The 26,013-nt window shown below is 47.7% G+C and overlaps 1 protein-coding gene across 1 annotated transcript in view; it reads left to right on the plus strand.

Annotated features, from left to right (window-relative positions):
* The window catches only part of CSMD2 (CUB and Sushi multiple domains 2), a 587,452-nt gene that overhangs the window by 365,922 nt on the left and 195,517 nt on the right, over positions 1-26,013 (plus strand). Inside the window, exons 14-19 of the mRNA XM_035019158.1 lie at positions 496-822; positions 5,142-5,336; positions 16,464-16,602; positions 17,630-17,817; positions 18,586-18,774; positions 18,990-19,106. Of these exons, the coding sequence (XP_034875049.1) occupies positions 496-822; positions 5,142-5,336; positions 16,464-16,602; positions 17,630-17,817; positions 18,586-18,774; positions 18,990-19,106 (1,155 nt within the window). The remainder of the gene's footprint in view (positions 1-495; positions 823-5,141; positions 5,337-16,463; positions 16,603-17,629; positions 17,818-18,585; positions 18,775-18,989; positions 19,107-26,013) is intronic.

Here is a 26,013-nt window from a genome sequence, read left to right on the forward strand (position 1 = left end):
AAAGTAGGAGAGAGAACAGGAAGTGGGCAGGGCATGGAGATGAGGCCACCATCACCCCTCCCCCATGGTTCTTCCAAAGCTTTGGTCTCTGAAAGACAGTGTTTACTCAGCACCTCCTTATCGTAATTATGTAGCTTTGTAGCTTTGAGGTTGCCCGAATCCCCAGGGCATGCCTATCATAATGGTTAAAGAGTAGGAATGGACTTGGCATGCCCTGACCCTGGTTACCACCCAGGGAATCACCAGCAGCTAAGAGGACCAGTTCCACCCGCCATGTCTGCGGTTGGCCAGAGGGACCCTTCCCAGCACCATGCCCAGCATGGAACCCAGCACATCTCCCTCCTAGAGCTCAGAGCCCAGCCAGTCCAGCCCAACCCTGGTGTTACATTTCTTTCAATTGCTCTTTAGGCCAAGGAAATGCTCCCCGCGCCAACCCCTGGTAGCCCAGGCAGAATGCTGGGATGCACACTGACCTCCACGGCTCTTCTCTTGCAGTTTCCTGCTTCTTCAACTTCACCAGCCCCTCCGGGGTCGTCCTGTCACCCAACTACCCAGAGGACTACGGCAACCACCTGCACTGTGTCTGGCTCATCCTGGCCCGGCCCGAGAGCCGCATCCACCTAGCTTTCAACGACATCGACGTGGAGCCTCAGTTTGACTTCCTGGTTGTCAAGGATGGGGCCACGGCTGAGGCCCCGGTTCTGGGCACCTTCTCAGGAAACCAGCTCCCCTCCTCCATCACAAGCAGTGGCCACGTGGCCCGTCTCGAGTTCCAGACTGACCACTCCACAGGGAAGAGGGGCTTCAACATCACCTTTACCAGTGAGTCCCCACTCGGTCTCCAGCAGACCAACCCTCGGAGTACTGGCCTCTGAGCATGGTGGAGGGTGCCCCCATGGAGGAGCATCGATGTGGGTGGGCCATGGGGGGCCCCGGCATGGGGCTCCAGCATGACTGGAAAAGCCGAAAGTGCTGGCTGCTGGCCAGGGTGCTCTTTTCAGTGTAGTCACTCTCTTTTGAGCATTTCTTTCCTCTAAGTGCGGTATGTAACATCAGAGGAGCCCAGGACTTCATTTGTTCATCCCACCCTCCCCCTCCTAGAAGGCCCAGTGAGCACCAGGGAGGGCCCCCGGGAGAGCAAGGCTGTGTCTTCCTCTCATTGTTGCCCATCCCTCTCAAGGGGCTCTCCCTGGTCCTTGCACAGCTGCTTACTGTTGACTTCAGGTATTCCCCATGGGGCTCACACTTCACTTTGCCCAGTTCCCACCCCTGTGGTCAAATCGGAAGCAAAGGTCTGGAGCAGATTTCTGCTTGGATCTGAGGCTTGTTAGCGTTGTTACTGGGGCACTTCCTCATCGCCCCTCTCAGGGCCACAGTCCAAAAGCTGTCACCTCCAGTTTCAACCCTGGGCCCCTTCTCTAGAAGGAGCCTGAAGCTAAGTGGAAATTCTTTGCATTTCTGTGTCTCCTGGGGCTATCGTGAGGAGGGGGAGAGAGGCCAGAACTTGGAGACCAGAAATAGAAAACTGCCAAAGGTAGCAAGAAGTGCTTCTCGGGTCATAATAAGCTGTAGACCCAGTGAACCTAGCCAATGGCAAATAGTCAAATTTGGGCTGAAGTTGGGCTTGCGTGAACCATTCACCAGATCCACTTCCAGGGGCTGCTTGTGAAATGCAAGCCCCCAGTTCCCACCCACCCCATGCATGCAAACACTCACATAGTCTGGTACTTTTTGACAGAACAGATCTCCTCCCAGCCCCCACCCCTCTCCCTTGGCATAGAGGTCTTACTTCCTTGTCCCACCTGTCCCTGGAGTCTAATTGAGATGGGGCCGTTGGGGACCTCAGATTCCAAGGAACCACCCAGGCTCAAGCCCTCTCCTAGCATTCCCTTCAGCACCTTCTTCAGGACAGCGAACTTGCTAGAAACCATCAGTCTCAGGGCACGCCTCTTCCAGGACGTACCTGTCCCCACCATCCACAGTCAGGCAGAAGCAGAACCCAGCTCCATCTCCCCTAGTCTTCCCAGTCTAGCACTACACTCTATCTTCTAGCTGATCTACCCCTATCCTTGCTTTACCATGAGATCATGAGCTCTGGAAAGGTGGGGGGCTGTACACTTATCTTCTTACCCCTTCTGCCCAGCACAGAGTCTGCACCTGCTAAGGATCAGTAAATGTGTATTGGATGGAAATGTCCATGAGTGACTAATGCCCTTTTTTCCCACTGGTGGGAACAGAAAGAGGGATGAGAGGTATCCCAGGGAGCCTACCTTCCAGGATAGTGAGGGCTGGGAACTCTGCAGGTTCAATGTAGGTATGGACATCAGTGGGGAGCCTGGGACAAAATGGCTACTGAGTCTCCTAGCAAGACCAAATCCTAGGAAGTGCCCACTTTCCAAAAAGCAGCAAGTGCTGAGTCCTTGGTGGGGAGGGGAAAGGGGAGGCAAAATGCAGGGACTTGGCCTAAAAGAGGATCGGAGGATCGAGCTGTTACCTAGCATTCCTCTTCAAGGCTTCTCCATCACCATAAAAGTGATACACATTCAACACATTACATACTCAACAAACAGAGCAGGTCAAAGAAGTACTAATTACCACCCCAGAATCCCCCTCACCCAGAAATGATTCTTGCCGGCCTTTGCTGAACACTATTGCAGACCTCAAATATTTCTCTGTGCATTTAGAGAGAGTGGGGGGGGATAAGTAGACATAATTGTTTTAAATTTGGGCCCCGTTGCTAAATCAGAATCCCTAAAGGGATGAGGCCCTGTATTCTACATTTTTACAGGCTTCGGAGGCGATTCTGATGTAGCTGGTGAAATAGTAGTCCACAGACAAGTGTCTGGGAACTGGGACATAAAGCTCCTCGGTCACATGCAGCTGATGATCATCTAGGCTGAGCCTAAATCTGCTCAGCGTGGGGAACTCACTTCCCAGACAGCTTCTCCATGGCCAGAGAGCACTGGGTGCCTTCCCCTCATGCTGACTTGAAGCCGGTGTCCCTGGAACAAGGATCAGTGATCCCATTTTCACCCCTAGCACTCCTTAGAGTAAAGCTAATCTTTCCTCCACGTGGGGCATTTGGAACAACGATGATGGCAGCAGCTGTCCCCCGAGCACCTGCCATGTGAGCACCTCTGTGGCCACCACCGCTGGCTGCTTCAGCAGAAACGTCAGTAGCTAAGCTTTATCTACCCCTTCCACATGCCAGGAACCTGAGGTTGAAAAGACTCTTGACTTAGAGCTTTTGCACCCTGACATTGGAAGTAGCTTCATATTCCTGCATGTATGCATGCGTGTGTGTAACTGATCAGATTTTTAAGAGACATGTCTGGACTTCTGAGCCCCAGGCACCACTCTTCTTCCCAGGGCATCTTTCTAAATGTCAGGGCAACCTCATAGTCATCATTCCTCATGAAGGAAGGTGGCGAGCCTAAAGTCTGGGCAGACCTGGGCTTTGCATTTCAGTGGGAAGGGTGTTGGGGCATCCGCTGAGGGATCATCACAATCATCTCCGCGTCAGATGCTCCCGTGGCTCGCCTTCAGTAGGAAGGATCCCCAGGTTTGCAGGTCTCCTGCCTCCAGCAAGATCCAGCAGCCTCTGGGGCCCTTCTGTTTCTGGTTGTGCAAGTGTTTAAATCACTAGTGAGGGGCGCCTGGGTGGCTCAGTCGTTAAGCATCTACCTTCAGCTCAGGTCATAATCCCAGGGTCCTGGGATCCAGCCCCACGTCGGGCTCCCTGCTCAGCAGGAAGCCTGCTTCTCCCTCTCCCACTCCCCCTGCTTCTGTTCCCTCTCTCACTGTCTCTCTCTGTCAAATAAATAAAATCTTTAAGGGGCGCCTGGGTGGCTCAGTCGTTAAGCATCTGCCTTCGGCTCGGGTCGTGATCCCAGGGTCCTGGGATCGAGCCCCGCATCAGGCTCCCTGCTCCGCGGGAAGCCTGCTTCTCCCTCTCACACTCCCCCTGCTTGTGTTCCCTCTCTCTCTGTGTCTCTCTCTGTCAAATAAATAAATAATAAATCTTTAAAAATAAATAAATAAATAAATAAAATCTTAAAAAAAAATCACTAGTGAATTTCAGAGGCTTGCAAATTGAGTTCTTAATTTAAAGTGGCACCCGTCTGCAGAGCCAGGGAGCCTGGTCTCCTGGAAAGCACCGTCCTCACAACAGCAGGGACGCAGATAGGGTGTGGCTCAGAGACTCGAGCTCCAGAACTGTGGCACCCTGATGGAGGCGGGCTGGGAACGTGCTCCGTGGAGACGGGGTGGGAATGGGAAGAAGGCAATGGACTCATACTCAGGGAGTACTTACCATCTGTCAGGCGCCCTCCCAAACATTCTCCACTTTCAAATTCATACCAACTTTCCTTTTATTTCTATCCCAAAATGACCCTGCCGGGGAAGTACAGTCTCCATTTTATAGGTCAGGAAACAGAGGCTCAGCAAGATTACATAAATTGCCCAGAACCGTGTAACTAACAAGAGGCAAAGCTCAATTAAACCCTCAAGTGCTCTCTGTCCTCTTCCCCCTTCCTGCTGCATTATCAGTTGCCTGGACAGAGCGAGAGGCAGCCTGACAATACCCAAGGAAATGAAGGAAATGGCTTCAGACAGGGTTGAGTCCAGGGCACCTACTTTATGATGCTTAGTGTCTATTAGTGTCACAGGACTTGGAGTCCAGCTCATCTGCAACATAAACGATCCCATAACTATCTGAAGTTAGGGAAGTGTGGAATGGGTGTGACAGCAGGAAGTAGCTCTGCTCATAAGCCATGTTGAGCCTCAATTTCCTCATTTGTAACTTGGGATAATTATGTCTACCTCATGGAATCATTATATGATGTAAATGAGCTGACATGAGAAATACTTAGTTCGCTGCCTGAGCTCGATATGTTCATTAGGATGAAATTGGATCAGGTGCTCAGGAAGGTAGGAGATCAAGTTTTAACAATCACCTGCTTTCTGCCCACTGTGGCTCACTGGTTCTGGGGCATCTGGCTTTGACTCCAATAGGGCGGGTTCTTGTGGAAGTGATGGGGTCTAGGATTGCCTATCATAATGAAGCTTATTTTCTCGGGGGGGAGGGGGTCCATCTGCACTCCAGCTCTGCCTAATCCCATCCTTGGCCTCCATCCACACAGCCTTCCGACACAATGAGTGCCCAGATCCCGGCGTTCCAGTGAATGGCAAACGGTTTGGTGACAGCCTCCAGCTGGGAAGCTCCATCTCCTTCCTCTGTGATGAAGGCTTCCTCGGGACTCAGGGCTCGGAGACCATCACCTGCATCCTGAAGGAGGGCAGCGTGGTCTGGAACAGCGCCGTGCTGCGGTGTGAAGGTACATGCCTGCCAGGGCTGGGGGCCGGGGCTGTCGGCTGGAGCGGATGCGGAGGGGGCCAAGCGGCACAAGTCTGCACCATCCTTCCTCTTCTCCCAGGACGCAGGCCACCCTCTCACCCTCACACTGGGACGGCAGAGGCTCTATAGGCCGACTTTGCACAGAAATTTGAATTGTCACCAGAGATTCACCTGGAGAAACGCTGGTTTTCGATGGTCAGGCATCAAAGCCCCCTCTCCTTTCAACTGAGAACTCTCTCAGTATCACAGCTATTAGGAGCCCTGCTTCCAGCTCCTGTCCCGGGGAGCTCCGGGGCCCAAAGCACTGGCAGCAGTTTGAAGGCTCGCAGGCTGCCTGGCACTCTCTTCTGCACGTGCTCATTTCCCCCAGTTCCCTGGGACATCTCCCCGCCTTGGCCTTTATGCTCCTAGTAAGGCTGCCTCCGTGTCCTTGCAGCCGGTCTTCAGGAGGCTGAAGGCAAACCGGCCAGAAGAGACACAGCTCGAAGCAAGCACAGGGTTATTATGGTGCCCCCTCAGTCCTGCCTGGCCACACAGAATAGGTTTTGTCTCAGGCTCAGAGACCATTCATCTGTTCCACCAAACTGCAGGCATTTTTTTTTTAAGATTTTATTTATTTATTTGAGAGAGAGAGAATGAGAGACAGAGAGCACGAGAGGGAAGAGGGTCAGAGGGAGAAGCAGACCCCCGCTGAGCAGGGAGCCCGATGTGGGACTCGATCCCGGGACTCCAGGATCATGACCTGAGCCGAAGGCAGTCGCTTAACCAACTGAGCCACCCAGGCGCCCCAAACTGCAGGCATTTAAAACACAGATGAAGCTTCCTAAGGGCAGGAAGCATGCCACACCTGCACCCCAAGCCCAGGGCCTGCCCCAGAACAGGCCCTCAGTAAAATTCGTGAATAATGGACGCAAAGTGAGCAGCCCGGCAGCCCCTTGGAGGCAGTGACGGCGGATGCGGAGGCAGTGGCTGAAGTTTTCTACTTTGGGGAGCCAGGAAGCTGCTTCCTCTCATTTCACATGATGGACAGAAGTGGAGACCTAACTGACCTCTCCCCATACCCAGTCCCCAAACCCAAATCTGAGCACCCTGGCCAGCAGGTGGGAAGGACAGGAGAAGAAGAGGGGAGCGTTAGGCTGCGCACTCACTGCCCCAGAGCCGACGGGGAGGGGAGGGGAGAGGAGAGACCCTGACCACTCAGTGCACGTGGCAGAGTGTCTGAGGTTAAGGTGGCCTTTCAAGTCCATGGAATCCTGGCAAGTCACCTTTTCCCTCTGAGCCTCTGTATTTTCCAGCTGAAAACAGAAGGGAGGGAACAAGAACAGGTACATTGTAAAGGGCAGTTCCTGGCATAAAGTACTCAAGATGGTTTGCCGTGCTGCCGCTGGGTTGTAAGCTCCGTGAGGTTAAGAGATCTTCCTTGGCCTCACATCCACACAACTGGCAAATTGTTAGACTCTTAGATGCTCAGCCAATACTGGTTGATGAATTATTGGATGGATGAATGAAGGAAAGACCTTTTAATTAGGTTAGTCTCTCCCTAATGGCCTCCAGAGCCTGCCTCCCACCAGACTGCCCTTTGCCTTCACCCTGAAATTTACCATCTGTGGCACCCTGGGCAAATGACTTGGCCCCTTCATGCCTCAGTTGCCCCATCTGTAAAGTGCGATTAACAATGGCAACCTCCTCACGGGGTCGTTGTGAGCACACGCTGCCCTTGGAGCCGTGTCTGGCAGAGAGGCAGCGATCAATAAGTGTTGGCCATGAGCATTTTAACCCGATTTTAACCATTTCTTCATTCGGACCAATCAGATAAATATCACTCTACTTCATGGGATCAAGTGGTGCTCTTCCATCCTTCCAGACGCCTGATTGGGATCATGCCATAAACGGACTGTTTTCTGCTCTCCAGGTTCCCACAATGAGGTCCACACAACCTCATGGCCATTTTCCCCAGTGGAGTGAGCTTTTTTAGAAATGACATTCTCAGCTGTGGAACTAGTAGGTGAAGTCACTCCATCACTGGCAACAGTGGGGTGATCATGCATGTGTGATCGTGGGTGAAGCCCATGACCCTGCAAAGCCACCGTGAGGACTGTCCACTTTTCCTCCAGGCTGCCCCTCATTCTTCCATTCTCTCCCCTGACCTCTTTGGTTGTCCTTGTCTTGGTCCATTGCATCCAGGACACCTACCCTGCTGTCTCTCGCTCACCGGTCTCTCCCTTCTCCTAATTCCTTTTGTTCTTCGGGGGCCACCACTGGACCACACTGTTGGATGCTTGGTCTCACCACCATTTCATTTTTCTTTACCAGTTCCCTGACCTTTGGACCTGTCTCCCCACCAAGATTCTCTTGCGGAGCAAAAGCCCAGGCTCCCAGTGCCTCCGAGCCTGTGGGGGCTCAGTCCCAGTGGAGCTGACCACTCCCTGAGGAGGCACCAGGGCTTAGTAACTACACACCCCACTTCTTGGCATGACCCACCCTCCTGAATCGGGGGCTCCTAGACTCTAGTTCTGCCAGTGCACTGAGATACTCGAGACCACGTATGAGTGCATGAGAGAATTAGACTCACTGTTTCATGGGCAAAGTCCTAATTTTGAAATTAAAACTATCCCATCCATTCTCTCAGGAGGATGGGGAATGCTGAGGTTGGAGGACAGCAGGCAACCAGACATAGGGAGCAGCCCATTGGAGAGACCGTGAACTTGGCACAGGGGAGAACCTGCTCAGTTTCTTCAGAGGGTTGGGCATTTGCTGCCAAGCTGGTTTTCGGGGACCCCGGGAGCGGCACATATCAGAGGAGCGGAGTGAGAGACCCTACCTCGGGCGGCCAGTCCCAGCCTTAAAACAGTGGAGTAGATGGGGTGGAGAAGCCCCTGGGATCGGCCCCTCCATGGCTTCTTTCCCCTGTGTCCCAGCCTCAGGAGAACCCTGCTTTGTAATCAGTATCTTTTGTCTTTTCCATTTTTTCTAGTTTTGTTTTTGATTAAGTATCCCCACCTTGTGGACAATTAAATGCAAAAGCTAATGGTCTTTTAAAAAATCTTTTAATATATGCTAAGAGCCACTTAGCTTTTGAGAGGCTATAATGGGACAGGGAGAAAATGGCATCTTCTCCTAAATTTAGAAAGAAGGATGATCATCTCGTTGCTCTAAGGCGCAAGTCAGCAAACTTTTTCTTAAAGGGCCAGCTAGGAGGTATCTTGGGCTTTGTGGGCCATGTGGGTCTCTACTCAACTCTGGCACCGTTATGCAAACACAGCCATAGACAGCACTTAAGTGGATGGGCTAGATTTGGCCCTCGGGCTGTAGTTTGTTGACCCCTTATCTAGACAACAGAGGACATAGGGGATCCTTATGCTTAAAGTCAGAAATATCTTTAAAAAGCCTTCTAGGCAGTGAAGACATCTACACAGGCATGCCTGGTTATCCCTCCCCCATTCACCTCTTCCTTGTCTTTTTTCAGGAAGAACCAAGTAACCATACCGCACTGGGATAAGTATTTTACAGGTGTCCCTTCATTCCAGCCTTGCACCAGGTAGGAAGCAGGTGTAGTTTGTGGTCCCCACTGGGGCCCAGAGAGGTTAAGTCACCCGCCCAGGGTCCTCCCAGCTTGTCAGTAGTGGAGCCAGAATTCAAACCCAGACCCTTGGCTACACTGTTTCTGTATTTTTCTGGAATTGTTTCACTACAGAGAATATCATTTCAAACCTGTTTATGAAATACTTCCAAGTATCCACAAGTAGGATAAAAAGCAAGTTTCTATTTTCCTACCCCAGTAGAAAATTAAAACAAAAGGAAACATAGTGCCTATTGCAAGAGACAGAGAAGACAGGACACCACATGGAAGCATCAGAAATTGACAGCATAAAACAAAATGACAGCAGTAAGACAAACATATCAGTTATGACAGTAAAGGTAATTAAACTCCCTATTAAAAGACAAAGAATCTCAAACTGGGTTTAAAAAAATATGCTGCTTATATAAGAAATACACGGGGGTGGGGGAAGGAGATAAATTATCTACAGTGAGTGTGTATTCTCATTTTTACAGTAATACTTGGTGGTTGTAAAAAATTTAAGCAATACATAAGTGAGATAAAGTTCAAAGTGAAAATTCTCATTTCCCCATCCCACTCCCTAGAGGAAAATGGTTTGACTGTTTGGTGTAAACACGTCCACATTGTTTTTCTCTGTGTGTATACCAGATGTGTTACTTTTATAATCAGAAAATTAAAAAGTCCTATAAAAAAGACAGAAGGCCAGTTTTCCCCATTCCCACAAGAGGAATCCAAGTGATAGTTGTAGCTCATTTAGGCCTCCAAGGAAGAAGTAAGCATAGTTACCAAGTCTCTAACATTATCTCACTGAATCTTCTTGGCCACGCTTGTGAGAAAGATGTTATTATGCTCTAAGCACAAGAAAGCTGCAAACCAGCGAGGTGAATTGACCTGCCTGAGATCCCACAGCTGGTAACGGTTGAGAATTTACTGTGTTAAATACGAGGCCAAGTGCTTTGCGTACGTTGTCCTTTTGAATCCTCAGGACAACGCTAGGAAGTAAGTACTGTTATGGTCCTCATTTCACAGATGAGAAAGCTGAAGCACGGAGTAGTTACGTAACTTGCCCAAGGTCACACAGCTAAACGAATCAGAGAGTCAGGATTCCAATCCCAGTACTCTGATTCCAGACCACCACTTTGAATCCCCCAAGGAGGTCTGACTCCAGAGTTCACTCACCTGTCATGCTGCCACAAAATGGTAGTGTAGCAGGCCACGGGAAAAGGCTTTCACGACTTCTGCTCATTCACACGGGACACCTTGTCACCTAAAACCCCTCTGAGGCCGGTAGTCAGGGTGGGCATTCCCACGTCCATCCACAGTGGCTAGCGACGCAGGCCCTGGAGCCAGCCCGCCCGGGTTTAAATCCTGGCTCTGCCACTTCCTAGCTCTGTGTTTCTGGACCAGTTAGCTAACCTCTCTGTTCCTGTTTCCTCCACTCTGAAATGAGGCTAATACCAGTCCCCACCTTATAGGCTGTTGTGAAGGTGAACGTTCAGGAAAAGAAAAAGTGCACGTAAATCAATGTCCAGCTCATATTCTTGTGTCCCATCACTGTTCCCAATTGCTCCTGGCCTGACACAATGTTGGCATCTGTCCTGGAGAACACCAGCCCCTCACCAGAAGCCCTGTGTATTAGTCATCTCGTGCCATCATAACAAAATACCGAAGACTGGGCGGCTTGAACGACAGAAATTTGTTTTCTCTCCGTTCTGGAAGCTGGAAGTCCAAGGTCAAGGTGCCAGCAGGGTTGGTTTCTCTTGAAGGCCACTTTTTCCTTGGCTTGCAAGTGGCACCTTCTCGCTGTGTCCTCATATGGCCTTTTCTCTGTGTGCACATCCCTAGTGGCTCTTCCTCTCCTAAAAAGGACACCGGTCCTATTGGATTAGGGCCACATCCTAATGATCTTATTTAATCTTCATTACTACCTCTTTAAGAGCCCTAGTTCCACACAGTCGTACTGGGGCTAAGGCTTCAACCTTATGAATCTGGGGGAACACAAATCAGTCATAATACCTTGTCTTCTACCTTTCAACCAGTATTTCATTCCTTCGACAAAGTAATTATTGAGTTCCTGCTGTGTGCCAGGCACTAGGGTAAGCACAGGGCCCCTCGTTTGTCTTATTTCCGAGCTCTTGTCTCTATTCAAGGCAGGAAACCTCCCCCTCTTTTCTTTCACTGTGCGTGTGAGTGTGTATGGAGTGTGAGTGTGAGCGTGAGTAGATATGAGTGTACATGTGCTCGTTTCCTTTTTTTGCCCCAGATTTTGAGTGGAAAATTTCAAACAGAATAATACACCTATGTGCCCACCGCCCAGCTTCACCAGTTACAAACTCCTGGCCTATTCTGTTGCATTCACACCCCTGCCTATGGCCCTGCCACTGCACTCTAGGATTACCGGGAAGCAAATTTCAGGCAAAAAATCCATCCACAGCATTTTAGTGTGTATCTCTAACAGATAAAAAGAACTCTTTATAACATAACTGCAATGCTATCATCCTAAAAAAATAAAAATAATCACTTAATACAATCAAATTTCCACTTTATTTATAAAGATATTTTATTTTAAAGATTTTTTTTGAAAATCAGAATCCTGCTCAGGTGCACTCACTACAGGTAGCACATATGTGTCCGTTCACTTAATCTGTGGACCTCTATGCCCACACCTGGTGATTTTTTGTGGCAGAAGCCAGGTCATTTATTCTGAGGTGTCTCCTGCACTCTGAATTTTGGCCATTATGTCCCTGGGAAGTTGTTTAACATGATCCTCTCTCTCTTATATTTCCTTTAATTGGCAGTAGGATCTAAAAACCTAATCAGATTTAGACCTAATCAGATTTAGGTTCCATTTTTCGACCGGAATATTCTACGGACAGAGCTCTGTGCCACCATCAGGGACGCATAATGTCTGGTTGTCTCTCATTTGAGGATGTTAGGAGCCATAGATGGGATTGCAAAATGCCCACATGCTATCATTTCATCTTCTTTTATAAGCTGGAATCCTTACAGAAAACTCGCCCTTATCAACTGTTCGGTTACCCTGAGGTATAATTCATGAAGGAAAGGCAGAGAAAAACTTATTTTCCTTTATTTACAGGTTTTTATTCAATGAGTTGATTCCCTGACATCTTCTAAAATTGAACATTTTAAAATATCATTACGGTTCAGTGGGTTTAAACATATTTTATGTATTTAAATCCATTGCAATTATCACTCTAACCGACACTCCAATTGTCCCATTGGCCAGTGGGAACCTTTTGAAAGTGGTCCAACCTCATTTTGAATATTTTCTGTCCCTGACCTGGAAGCAGCCGTTTCTCCAAGGAACCCTGGTCCCTTTTTGGTGGAAAATGATATTGAGAATCTGGGCACTGGAGGTAATTATTCCTATTGAGTTGGCCCTTGTCTCTAAGGCTTTTCAATGAACAGAGCTAAAGAATTGCTTTTTAAAGATAAAGAGCATAATGGGTTCATTTCATTTCAGATGTAAGAATACTTTCTTTTTTACTTTCTTGATGTCGTATCTGTACCTGTGTTCATTCCTGCTGAAATTTCCAGTTCCCTACATCAGCATAATTTCCCATTCCCTACTGCATATCCAAGACTCAGAGAATGATACAACCACTACCAACATCAATGTGATGACTGAAAATGGTTTAAGTTGTTTTACTTTCTATTCCTCTTGTTCCTAGATCCTACTAAGGATGGCTGTGTTTTAAAATCTCTTTCGCCAGTTTCTTCATTTGTGATTTTGCCACCAACTGATATGGTCCCGTATTCATTTATTTCACTCTGCTTTTGAGTTTTGAGAAACTGCTTATCAAATTTAAATCTTCCTTTTTAGTTGTGAAAAATATTTACATAGGTCCAAACTTAAACCTCTAAAAGAAGACACATTCTGAGAAAGTCTAGCTTTTATCCCTTTCCTCTCTACCCTGTTCCCTCCTTCTTTCCATAGATAATCTTTGAGTTTGGACCTCACTCTTTCATCCAGTTGTTAATATGGGTCAATATATGTGTGTGTCTCCCACCCCTCTCTTCAATAAGTGGAATCATATGATTATTTTTTTACCTCTTTGCCTTGCTTTTTTTTCATTTACTAATATATTCTGGGGACTACTCCAGGACATTATATAGAATATTCCTCATTCTTGTTTATAGCTGCATCATCCATCTTGTTGATTATTCCAGTTCATTCAGTCAGCTCCCTATTGTGGAACATTTGGGCTCTTTCCATTCTTTTGCTAATATAAATCATGCCGCTTTGTATAGCTTTGTACATATATATGTCTTTTCACAGATTTGCAGTTATATCTTTGGGATCGAGTTCAGGAAGCAGAATTGCTGGGTCAGAGAGTGAATGCATAGGAATTTTGCTGTACATTACCAAACTTCCTTTCACAGGAATTGTGCCATTTTGCATTTCCACCAGCAAGGTACTCTATAGAATACCTGCTTTCCCTGAGCCTCATGTGTCCTTGAACTTGGATTTTGCCTATCTGATGGATGAGAAATATTTTCTCATTGCATTTTTAATATATATATATATACATATATATATATATTTCCTTAGAATGAGGTTGAGCATCTTTTCAAATGTTAAGGAGACATTGCATTTAGGACCCTTCCCTACTCCTCCCTGCCTGACAACTGTCACCATGGCATGTGAAGATGAACCAGAGAGTGTGAAAGACTGAATGCATAGAGAGGTCATTTGAGCAGCACATGAGCAGGAGAAGAGATGAGCCAGCCAAGGCAATAAAACAATACAGCAGAGAAAAACAAAGTGGTGACCAAAGGCAGGATTTGGGTTTCCCTGTCTGGAGATTTTAGATAGGGTTTTGTTGTCGGTATTTGTGCACTGAATGAAGGGCAGCCTAGACAGAAAGTGACCGTGTGATCTACAGCTTTCTGGAAAGTAAGTGAGGAGATCACAGCTCACAACCCAAGAGGCTGGGCCTGTGCTGAATTGAAGCCAAGAGAGAGTCCCTGCTTCTGCAGAGGCTCAGTACCTGCATGGGGACCCTGGGACCAAACAGTAGCCCCCCCACACACACACACACACCTCCAAGGTCTTACGTGTCTATCGGAGAAAGAGAGGAACGTATTAGCAGGTTCAATGAGATGCAGAGATGGGTCTTGAAAACTGGGGTTACCCAGGAAGTGACAATACGCATGTGCAATTTACTCTCTCAATGTTTGATATAAATGCTGTGTTATTACTTAATTTCTCCATGCCTCAACTTACTGAAAATGGGGTGATAATCCCCACCTATAAAATGAGGATAACAATAGCATCTGTCTTTTAGTGTTGCAGTTGTCACAAAGATAATCCTCCTTAAATCCTGATGCGCAGTAAACTCAACCCCAGCGAGCTCATTGCTGCCAGGGCAGCTGTAATACCACTATGTGCCGCAGAGGGGTTTGGAGACAGAGGTCTGGAAATCCCAGCTCTCCCTTCCTTACTTCTTGATCTAGTCTCTTAGCCTACTTAGCCTTAGTCTTCTCATCTGAAAATGGGCATAATAACTGCATAAACGTTGTGTGCCTTTAAATGAAATAATACACATAAAGTAGAGCTGTAAGTCATTGGTATGAGTTTCTACTACTAGTATTACTGTTCTTATCTCATTAAACTCCCTAATGTATCACAAGAATGCTTGACAATCAGAATGCCTAGATGGCTCAGTCAGTTGAGCCTCCAACTCTTAATTTCGGCTCAGGTCATGATCTCAGGATGGTGAGATTGAGCCCAGTGTTAGGCTTTGCGCTCAGCAGGGAGTCTGCTTGAGACTCTCTCTCCCTCCCCCCTCTGCCTCCCCCAGCCTTCTCTCTCTCTAAAATAAATAAATAAATCTTTTTAAAAAAGAATGTTGGCAATTATTTTCTATCTTTCCAAGAAGTTCATAGAATTGAGAGAGGAAAGGTGCAGTATATTTGATTCCGTTTTATGAAACTGATTACCTAGAGAAACATACAAAAAACTGCAGAGACAGAAGTGTTGGGTAGCTCTTTATTTCCTTCCTGGTCTTGTTCAGGGCATTTGGGGCATCTGATAGCTCCATAGTAAGGGATTCCAAAGGATGCAGGGGTTCTTTGAAAACTGGGAGGCTGCTTAGTTTAGGATCTCTGGATTTGTGGTGTCTTCCCAGGTCCGAGTCCAGGCTCTATCACTAGTAACGCAGGGCTAGTCGCTGCACCTCCATAAACCTGTCTTAGCTGTAAAACGGGGAGGATAATAGCGCCACCCTCGCAGGATTTGTGTTCTGTGAAGAGTGAGCGTGACTGTCCCGTGTGAGCCCGTGAGTGGCAGTGGTGGTGACAGTGGCCGCAGCGTGGGTGGCGGCTGTTACCGGCATCCTCCACATCGGTCCTGGAAGGGACCAGGTGGGCGAGGTTAGACTGCATTAACACACAAGCCCCAAATCTCAGGGGCTTAAAAACAGGAGTTGATAGCGCACACAGACTGCCTGAGCTGCATGTTTAACACTGGTCATCAGCGGCCCTGCCCCTGAGTCACTTAAAGGTCCAGCCCGACGGGACTTGCATCTTGACACTTGCTCTCACGGTCGAGGAGGCAGAAAACTGCAAATCGGGCACCAGCTCCTCAAGTTTCCCCGTGGGCGGGACACGCGCCACTACTGCTCTCATGTGATTGGTCAAAGCGGTCACGTGGCCTAAGATAACTTGAAAGGGGTGGGTGAGGAAATCTGACCACCTGTCGGAAGGAGGAGGACTGGACTCGCTCTGATGAGCGCCGCGAGGGCCAAGGGTCCGGCGCAGGAAGAGGCGGTGGTGAGGGAAGGATGCGGGTGGGAACGGGAAGCTGAGGGATGCGCAGAGAGAGACCAAGGGACTGAGAGGACAGGCGGGGCAGGATCAGAGGCATGTCTGCACCACCCAGTGCCTTGTGGAGTCACCTGCCATGAACCACTTTCATTCGCCCTTCCATCCTTTCATGTATTCATTCAAGCAATAATTACTGATTTCTGGCACAGAGGAATAAGTGTGTGCCAAGCTCTAGGCTAAATGCTGGGGATTCCGAATTATGTAAGACCATTAACAAGGTCCCTGCCCTCAGGGGGCTTACAGTGGAGCAGGTCAGGCCAGTGCTCTGAGCTGAGCTTTGGGGTCTGCCCAATGTCCAGTGCCAGAGCACCTGGTGCCAGGTGTGAGGAGGTGGCCCAGTCTCTGCTTTTGCCACAAGCCTGATGGTTGAGCGAGGAGCAAAGGAAAAACCAGTGTGACCCAAATATTAGCTGTACTTCAGCCCTTCTAGAATGACAGAGGACTTTGTTTAAAGGATTATTTTTATTTCTCCCCTCTGGCCTTTAATAAAAGTCCAAATGATGTAACTGAGCATGTCTATAAAGGTCCCAATAGACAGAACTCAGGGCTTGTATAGTTTATGTAATTACGGCTTATGTAATAAAAACAAAAACAATACTTGTTGACAGATACATTTTATAGAGAGAGTTTTTATTTGTTTGTTCATTTGTTCGCCCCTCCCCCCCAAGAAAGCTGCTTCTCTCCTTTCTGTCCCCCCAGCTCCCTGTGGTGGTCATCTGACTTCGCCCAGTGGCACCATCCTGTCTCCGGGCTGGCCTGGCTTCTACAAGGATGCCCTCAGCTGTGCCTGGGTGATTGAAGCCCAACCAGGCTACCCCATCAAAATCACCTTCGACAGGTGCCTGCAACCACAGCCTTTGAGGAAGCAGAGTGGGGGGGTGGGGGGGATATCTTAGGAGTGGTGTGGGAGGGAACCTGGGGTTGAGGGCGGAGGACCAGCACCTTTGCTGAAATGTCAGCAAAGTCAGAGAAGACTGGAGCAAATTGCCGTGGGTGGGGACGGGACACCTAGGCTTCGCCCTTGGCCTTGGTTTCACCTCAGTAGTGGGGTTTGTGTTGTTTATGACCAGAGGAGTGAGCAGAAGGCTGGGGTATCACTTGGGATGTCAGAGCCCTTCTGTCCCCCCACCCCCAGTGATGGAGAGTGGGCAGACAGACACCATCAGATGTTGAAGCAGGCATTGGCATCTGAGGAGCATAACTCTGAAATTTGCAGTATGAGAAGGCAGCCTTCCTGATCTCTGACCCAAATCCTGCTCGTATGCCGCATTTCCCGCTCACACCCCAGGGGTGCCCCTTGGATGGGGAAAGTAGCCACACAGATATGAACAGAAGCTTCTTCCAGACAAAGCATCCATGACCTAGAATAGCGCTGTTCAGACTTTTCCATGAGAGTCGATAGTAAATATTTTAGGTTTTGTAGGCCACCTGTGGTTATCTGTTGCATATTTTTTGCTCTTTAAAAACATACCCCTTTATAAATGTTAAAAACCATTCTTAGCTCTTAGGCCATACAAAAACAGGCTATAGAACAGATTTGGCCCTGGGCTATGGTTTACTGAATTCTGGCCTAGAACATTCTGACCACCCATGAGGCTAGTCATTGTGCCCCTAAGTCTCAAGATGAGTCTTGACCCAGACCGCAGGGAGGACTGAGAGAGTGCCCAGCCGTGGGAGAAGGGGGAGGGGCTAAATGCAGCGGAGAAGGCCCTTCCCTATCACTAGTGAATGTGTGCAAATTGTATTAAAATGTCCCAGCCTGCCAAAATCTGGCTGTTCTGAAGCCCTGGGTCAGGCAGGGCTTTTTGTCATTTGCAAATTACTAAGCCTCAGGTTTCTCAAGTCTACATTCCCATCTTTGGCAGATTTAAAACAGAGGTCAACTATGATACTCTGGAAGTTCGAGATGGACGGACATACTCAGCGCCCTTGATCGGGGTTTACCATGGGACCCAGGTCCCCCAGTTCCTCATCAGCACCAGCAACTACCTCTACCTCCTCTTCTCTACCGACAAGAGTCACTCGGACATCGGCTTCCAGCTCCGCTATGAGAGTGAGTCTTGGCAGCCCACAAGGTGGGCTGTGGGGGGTGCAGGGACCCAGGACTGTTCCAGCAGTGGGCCCCCAACTCAGCCCCATCCCCATGGCTTCTTCAGTTAAGCTGTGCTCCTGGCGGGCACTCCCCTACTTTCGGCATCTGTCAGAGCCCACGGGAGCTCAAAGGGGAGCCTTTGGAAACAGTGAAAGCTGATGACCTGCATACCACAAAGCCTCTTCTACCTACAGGTGATTGGGTGCCACCATGCCACGCTCTTGGGGGACAGAAAGTTTGAGGATTGTGAGGTTGAAGTGTGATGGTATCTTCTGCTCACCCTCACCCTCCCTCATCCCCTTCTGCATCCATCTCTGCTGCCTCAATTGAATGAGATGGATGTCATTTCCATTCCTTGTAGACCAGTAGAGAAAGCGATGGTTGAGAGTGCCATGAGGACAACCCCATGTTCTTACTTATGTCTGTATCCCTAAGACATGGTGTCTGTATCCCTAAGACATGGTGTCTAAACCATAGTGGATACTCAACTTATATGAACTGAATGAATGGATGAATGGACAAATACTAGAATCAGCTTGTTTTCTCTGACAGACAGGTCTTCAAATAACCCTCTCAGCAGATAGTGACAGCCACACTTGATGCATGGGTAAATGACAACTTCACCTTTCTGTAAATCAGGGTTCTCTCCTCCCTCCCTTTTTGAGCCAGCTGGGGTCTTTCTGTGGTGATGGTTAGCTGTCTGTTCCAGCTGTGGGCTCTCTTTTCCAGCTATAACCCTGCAGTCAGACCACTGTCTGGATCCAGGGATCCCCGTAAATGGGCAGCGCCATGGGAATGACTTCTACGTGGGCGCTCTAGTGACCTTCAGCTGTGACTCAGGCTACACGTTAAGTGATGGGGAGCCCCTGGAGTGTGAGCCTAACTTCCAGTGGAGCCGGGCCCTGCCTAGCTGTGAAGGTGAGAAACACCCTGTAAGGGGGTGCTAAGGTAGTTGATTCCTTTCCAACTGTGAAAGACCAAGAGCTAGAAAGGGCATTGACTCTCCCACCCATCAGTGAGGGTTGAGAGCAGATGGCTCCCAGGGCTCCCAGAAGGATTGGTTGGGGCCGGGGGTGTGGGGGTGGGGCTCCCCAGGCCACTCCAGTCTTTCACCACCATCTTTATTCCTGTAGCACTCTGCGGTGGCTTTATTCAAGGCTCTAGTGGGACCATCTTGTCACCAGGGTTTCCTGACTTCTACCCCAACAACTTGAACTGCACCTGGATTATTGAAACATCCCATGGCAAGGGTGAGTGGTTAGGCCTGGAGCAAGTATTGGGATGTGACGTGGTCAGGGCCCCATGTTCTTTAGGTCAAGGTGGCCTCAGTGGGGATCTCCCTATGTAGTGACCTCAGGGCTTGGTCTGAATTTTTCTAGTCAACAGGAAAACTCCCAGAAGCTTCCCATCTCTTTGAATCATAGAATATATTCCATAAGTATTTTTAAGAATCTAAAATCTCCATGCTAGAAGAGATCATAGAGATTATCAGCTGTCAAACCCTACATAATGATGCAGACATCTTGTCTAATTGCTCCGCACAAGATGGCACCAGACCTTCTGTCTTAAACACCCCCAGCAGTGGGAAGGTGGCCAACCCATTCAGCAAATGGGCACCTGCTGTCATTTTTTGATAGATGACCCCCTCCTCATAGCCTGTGAAGTGTTCCTGAAAGTTTCTTCCTTGTTCTGTGTCCTGGAGGAACATAAGATCCATCTGTCCCCTCTCCTCATGTTCACCCTTCAGACACTGGACCCATGAACCTCTTCTTACATAGCTCAGCTGTTCCTCAGATGCCATGATTTCACATTCCTCACCAGGCTGGACTGTTACCTCAACTTACCCTCACATGAATAATTTTTGGAAATCCAAGTTCAAAGTAAGGGTGCTGGTTAGAAATAAATAGGAAATAATATAGTCTTCGATTCAACAAATATATATTGAATAATGCCACCCATGTGGCAGACTCTGGGGCTGGGAATAAACAGTAACCAGGCACATATGGCTTCTATCCTCAGAAGCTTATTCTGAAGAACCAGGGTCATGGTTCTTAACCCCTCTGCACTGTAGCATATATATTAATGCCTAGACTGCACCATAGAGGTTTTGATTCTCCATGTTGGAGGTGGAAAACAGGCATCTTTGATTTTAGAACACTTCACTAGTAAATCTGATGCATGCCCTTGAATGAGAACCTCTGATCTAGAAGAATTAACATGTAGAAAAGCCAAGAAAAAAAAATTAAAAAAAAAAAAAAGCCAAGAAAAATTTTTAAAAGAAAGAGTAACTCTTCCAGATAGTAAAATGTTATTGGCTAAAATTATTTTAACAATGTGATATGAGTATTGGAGTAGATACACAAACCAGTGCAGGCATATGAAGGTCTAGAAGTGCGTGTGTGTGTGTTTGTGCATGCACACACATGCACACTCATCTATGTGTGTGAGAGAGACAGTTTGTAGTATATAATTAAAGTGTCATTTCTAATCTATTGAAGAGAGGATGGATTATTTAATAAATGGTTTTAAAACAGTAGACTTAGGGCGCCTGGGTGGCTCAGTTGGTTAAGCGACTGCTTTCGGCTCAGGTCATGATCCTGGAGTCCCTGGATCGAGTCCCGCATCGGGCTCCCTGCTCGGCAGGGAGCCTGCTTCTCCCTCTGACCCTCCCCCCTCTCATGTGCTCTCTCTCTCTCATTCTCTCTGTCCCAAATAAATAAATAAAATCTTTAAAAAAAAAAAAAACACAAAAAACAGTAGACTTAAACACTTGGGGAAAAAAGAAAAGAACCAAACAGACCTCATACATTTAACCATATAAATTCCAGTACTAGAAGAACATGAAAATCTAACCTCAGGTGGAGATGTGCTATAAAGAGTAATACTAAAAGCAGAATCCATAAAGGCAAAGACTATAAAATTTGATTAAATAAAACTTTGAGTGGATTTATGTAAAAAAAAAAAGCCATAAAAATTTCAGATAGTAAGTGGACAAAATTATTTTCAACATATATAATCAACTAAAGATTACCAACCTGATGCACGAAGAGCTCTTAAAAATCTTAAAGAAAAATATACCTGGTCTCTGGGCCTGTAAAATGAGACAAGCTATAAATGCTTCATAACAGAAGAAATAAGGACATTGACCCCACTCATAATTAGAGAAATGCAAATTCAACCAGTAATGAAATACCATTTCTTTTTTCAAGTCATCAGAGAAAATCATAACAGTGTGGGAGACAGTGTGCAGACACAAATACTCTTCTTCAACGCTGACATTTTATGAAATGGTTGAAACTCTCTGGATGATGGTTCCATGATGTGAATCCAAAGCCTTCAAAATATATGTGCCTTTGGACCCAGCAATTCCACTCCTTGGAATTTATATGAAAAAAATAAGTACAACTGTACATCAAGATTCAGCTGCAAGGATGCTTCCTAAAACACATTTTTTTTTTTAAAGATTTTATTTTATTTATTTATTTGACAGAGAGAGACACAGCGAGAGAGGGAACACAAGCAGGGGGAGTGGGAGAGGGAGAAGCAGGCTCCCCGCAGAGCAGGGAGCCCGATGCGGGACTCGATCCCAGGACCCTGGGATCATGACCTGAGCCGAAGGCAGTCGCTTAACCAACTGAGCCACCCAGGCACCCTAAAACACATTATTAATTGGAAGATTAGTTAACTACTCAAAAGTCCATTGATAAGGAAATGTTAAATAAACATATGATACATGTATAAAATGCAATACTGTGCAGCTACTAAAAGGCATAATGTGAGAGAATATTTAAAGACCTACAGGGGAGGGGTGCCTGGGTGCCTCAGTCGGTTAAGCGACCAACTCTTGATTTCAGCTCAGGTCATGATCTCAGGGTCGTGGGATTGAGAGCCCCGTGTTGGGCTCCATGCTGAGCATGGAGTCTGCTTAAGATTCTTCTCCTCCCTCTGCCACTGCCCCTCTCCCTCTCTCTCTTTCTCTCTCTCTAAAATAAATAAAATATTTTTTAAAAATTAGAAAATTAAAGACCTATAGGAGTAGTTGCAATACGTTAAGTCAAAAGAAATGTTTGCCAAAAGAACATAGTCCGTTTATAAAAAATAAACAAGGATATGTGCATAGGAAACTGTCTGAAAAATATACCCCAAGATGTTAGTGCTACTACTCTCTTATCTTACCTTATTTTATTTTCTCACTGTTTTCTAATTTTGAGCAATAAACATATATTACATGTAAATAATACTATTTGTGTAAAAAAAGAAAATTTGTAAGAAAAGTCACTTAAAGTCTCCCCACATGTGCTTAAGTGCTTTCACTTTTGCCTCTAATAGGCCTGACCTCACTGGGATTAGGATGGCGTGCAGCTTCTTGGGGAGAAAGGACCCTCCAGACAGCCAGGGTGAGGCCCGGTTGTCCCCTTCTCCCTATAGAGGAGAGGAGGGATCGGGGCAGCATCCTTGTTCATCCTGCAGAGCTGTTTCCAGCAAGTCTGGGCCAGAGTTGGCCAATGCAGGAGCCAGAAGCTCCTCTATGGCATCAAGGGGGCAAGAAAGGCAGCCCCTCATGATCCTTAGAGGAACAATCCCAATAGTCATGATTTTCTTTCTATCTGGCATCTATAATCATAGGGGGGTATGTTTCTCTATGCCTTTCTGTATGTGTCTTTGCCTAGAAGTCAATGCAATTCAAATATTTAGCAAACGCTTATTTTATACTTGCACTTACCCTAGATGCTAGGAAAACCCAGTGGCACGACCCCCTGGCGTTGCCTGCCTTCAAGAAGTTTATAGTCCAGTGGTAGAGATAGACCATCTCATGTACCATGGCCAAGAGCAGATAGAGGTGGCAAACATCCAGAGGCCAGCTGAGGGCTTGGTTAGGTAGGTGTCCTGAAGTTGAAACTTAGGCCAGTCTTCAGGGATGAGCAAGAATTAGCCAGGACAAGAGGTGTTCCAGGCAGAGAATCTACACGGGGTCACTGATGTATGACCAGGTCACTTCTTCCTTAGAACCACTTAAAGTCTTCACCAGACCCTTATAAGGCACAGAGCTCGAAATTGTAAAATAGCTGGCATGAGCCTATCGCCCTTGCTCACCTTTCTCAGCCTCCTTCTGAGCCCTGTAAACACTAAGTCCTAGCTACGTTGAAGCTCTCTCAGTTCTTAGAACTTCCCAGGCTTTCATTGTCCTCTAGAGCTTTGTGCATTGGGATGCTATTCTCTATGAACACTTTCTCCCCCTGTACCCTCTCTACCCTCCCTCTTGTGTGGCCAGCCCTTCATCTTCTGAACTCACTTGCTCTAATGAACCTTCATGACCCCTTCTCCCCAGTCCTGGGTATGAGTTGGGTTCCCCTCCTTGGGCTCCCACATGATCCTGTGCCTTCCTGCTCCCCCCACACAGACTCTAAGCTCTTTGAGAGACATGCCTGCCTATTTCCTGCAGCTTCCCCAGGTGCCGACTCTATGTCTGGCACATAAGGAAGTCAAGAAATATTTATATGAATTGAATTAAACTGAACCCAGACCCTTCTCTAGAGGGCAATGCTTGTAAGAGTATCTCCACATTAACAGATCCATTAGGCTACTGACTGTGATTGATCTCCAGCAGGCAGAGGAACAGCTGGGGAAACTCAGAACTCTGTGAAATTCAGAATTGTTCAAATTCCCAGCCAAAGGGAATGGCCAATTCAGGAGTCCAAAGAATGTGCCCTTGTTGAGACCCCAGAACTGACATTTTTTCAACCCATAAGGCTGCCTGGGAGTTAGACAAGCTGAGCAAAAAGAATACCTACTGTGTGCCAGACACCATGCTGTGGGCTCTGCATCTGCTACCCTAATTGTTCCTTGCTCCAAGAATTAAATGCTATCTATGAGGAGAGGCTATCATCCCCATGATATAGTGGAGGAAACTAGAACTCAGGACACATTGAGCAACTTCGGCTCAGACCCTTCAGCTCGTAGATGGGCTGTTGACCCAGGTCTGTGCGCCCCCCCCCCACCAAAGCCCATGCCTTTTCCACAGCTCTGCATATCTGCTTGGCATGGTATCCACATCCTTCATAGGATTCGGCATGGTCACTCCAGTGACGTATTGGTTTGTGTGTGCATCTGTCACACCAAATCTGGATTCAAACTCCAACATGGGGCCTCTCTATCTCTGTGACAATGTCTTCATTTTCTCACAACGGCCAAAAGAGCCCCAAGCAATCAGCACAGCTGGGAAACCCCAGGGCTTCATCTCAGTTGTTTACTCATCCTTAGAATGCCAGCCAAATGTTTACTTGTATGGAGGGGCTGTGTTTGCACGCTAAAGAATAGAGTGCGAGGCTTAGTGCTTCATCAACTCCAATTCCCCGTCCTGTGTCTGATCCACTCTCCACTCAACCCGCGCTCTAGCCAGGAGGGAAAGGACGTATATTCCATCAAGCCTTTTCCCAAGCTCTGTAGACTAAGAACAGTTTCTCGTGTGCACCGGTGTTTATGTGTTGGGAGGACAGGATACAAGTGGGCACACATACCTGTGCATCCCTAAAATGTTCACACCCCTCCTGTCAAAGACTGTGACCCCGTGAAGTCTTCCCAACCCTCCGGGCATAGTTGGCACTCTTCTTCTATGCCCCCATTCTGGACTCTCACCATGGATGTGTCTGTCTCCTCCACTAAACTGGGAGATCTTTCTCACTGCTTTGCCCAGGCCTGGCACTTAGTAGGTGCTTAGGATCTGTTCCCTTGAGGAAATAGATCAATAGCTGCATCTCAGTTGCCCAGGCACATTTACAAGCTGCATGCCTGGTTCTACCATCTCTGTGGGGTTTTGTTTCCCCTACCCCCACCCATAGAATCCCAGGTACTCTGGGATCACCAGCTCCTACCAACAGAGAAGCAAGATGATGAAAACATCTAAAATATTTTAGCATTGAAAGCTTGGATCCAACCATCATTTATCAAAAACTTGTCAGTAATTATCTAGAGAAGTATTCCTCAAACTTTCATGTGCCTACAGATCTCTTGGGGATCTTGTTAGCATGCAGATTCTGATTTGGAAGGTCTGTGACAGAGGCTGAGATTCTGCATTTCTAACAAGCTCACAGGCAAGGCGCAAGCTGCTGGTCCATGGACTTTGAATAGCAAATGGATCCCACCCCCCTAGTCTAGCCAAGCACCTGCCCTTAGCATGTCCACGGCAAATATTCCCGTGGGCACGCTGATGTGTGGGTGGGCGTGCATTTACACATACGCCCACCTAAACACGACTGCCATATGGACAAGTCCAGGAGCCGCTTTGTGTTGAGATCCTGCCACCCCATCTTTCTCACTGTCTGACCCGTCTCGCCACCTGGCCATTCCTACTGCCTGTTCTCTCTCCATAGCATGAGAAGCAGTGTCATGTGGAGCAGTTGATTACGCAGCCCTGCAATCAGACTGCCCCCAGATCCCAGCTCTGCCACCTGCTAGCTGGGTGACCCTGGACAAGTGACTTTATCTCTTTATGCCTCAGTTTACTCAGGTGTAAATGGAGATGAGGGGTAGTCATACCCATGTCATAGAGTTATTGGTGGGATTAACTGGCTTTTCAGATCTTCTCTTCCAGTTGAGAGGGGCCAACTACAGGGCAACAAAAACACATAGCTTAGTGACACACAGATAGTTAGTGCTGAAATGTTAGTGAATATTATTGCTTTTGTTTAGGGCTTGCTATTCTGCCCCTGGCACACTCTGAACTACATTCGATAGAGCATTTGTCACTCTGTACTCTAGCTGTTCGTTGACTATCTCCTATATCCCCTTGCTCCTCCCTGGCCCTGGATCCTAGCCCGGAGGAAGCACTCAGCAAATACACAAACACTTATTGAGAAATGAATGAGTGAACCCGTGAATGAATGAAAGGCTATGCAGCATTCTCACGGGCCTAGCCATAAATCTTTCAAATTTGACAACCATAAAGCGGTCTCCTTCTCCCTGACCTGTGGGTAAATGGCATGTTCCGGATCATTCGGGCCCGTTCATTCCGGTTCACCTGTATGTATCTATCAGTGCATGCTCACACCCCTACCCACTGATAGACATCCACAAGTCGGAAATGTTTGTGCTGACCCCGTCTCGCAGGGGGGCTGCTGCAGCCGTCTGTTTGTCACCTGGACCCTTCCGGTCTCTTGG

Source organism: Mirounga leonina, unplaced genomic scaffold (assembly GCF_011800145.1).
Source record: "Mirounga leonina isolate KUSES-001 unplaced genomic scaffold, KU_Mleo_1.0 Mir_173, whole genome shotgun sequence".
In the NCBI taxonomy this organism is placed as follows: domain Eukaryota; kingdom Metazoa; phylum Chordata; class Mammalia; order Carnivora; family Phocidae; genus Mirounga; species Mirounga leonina.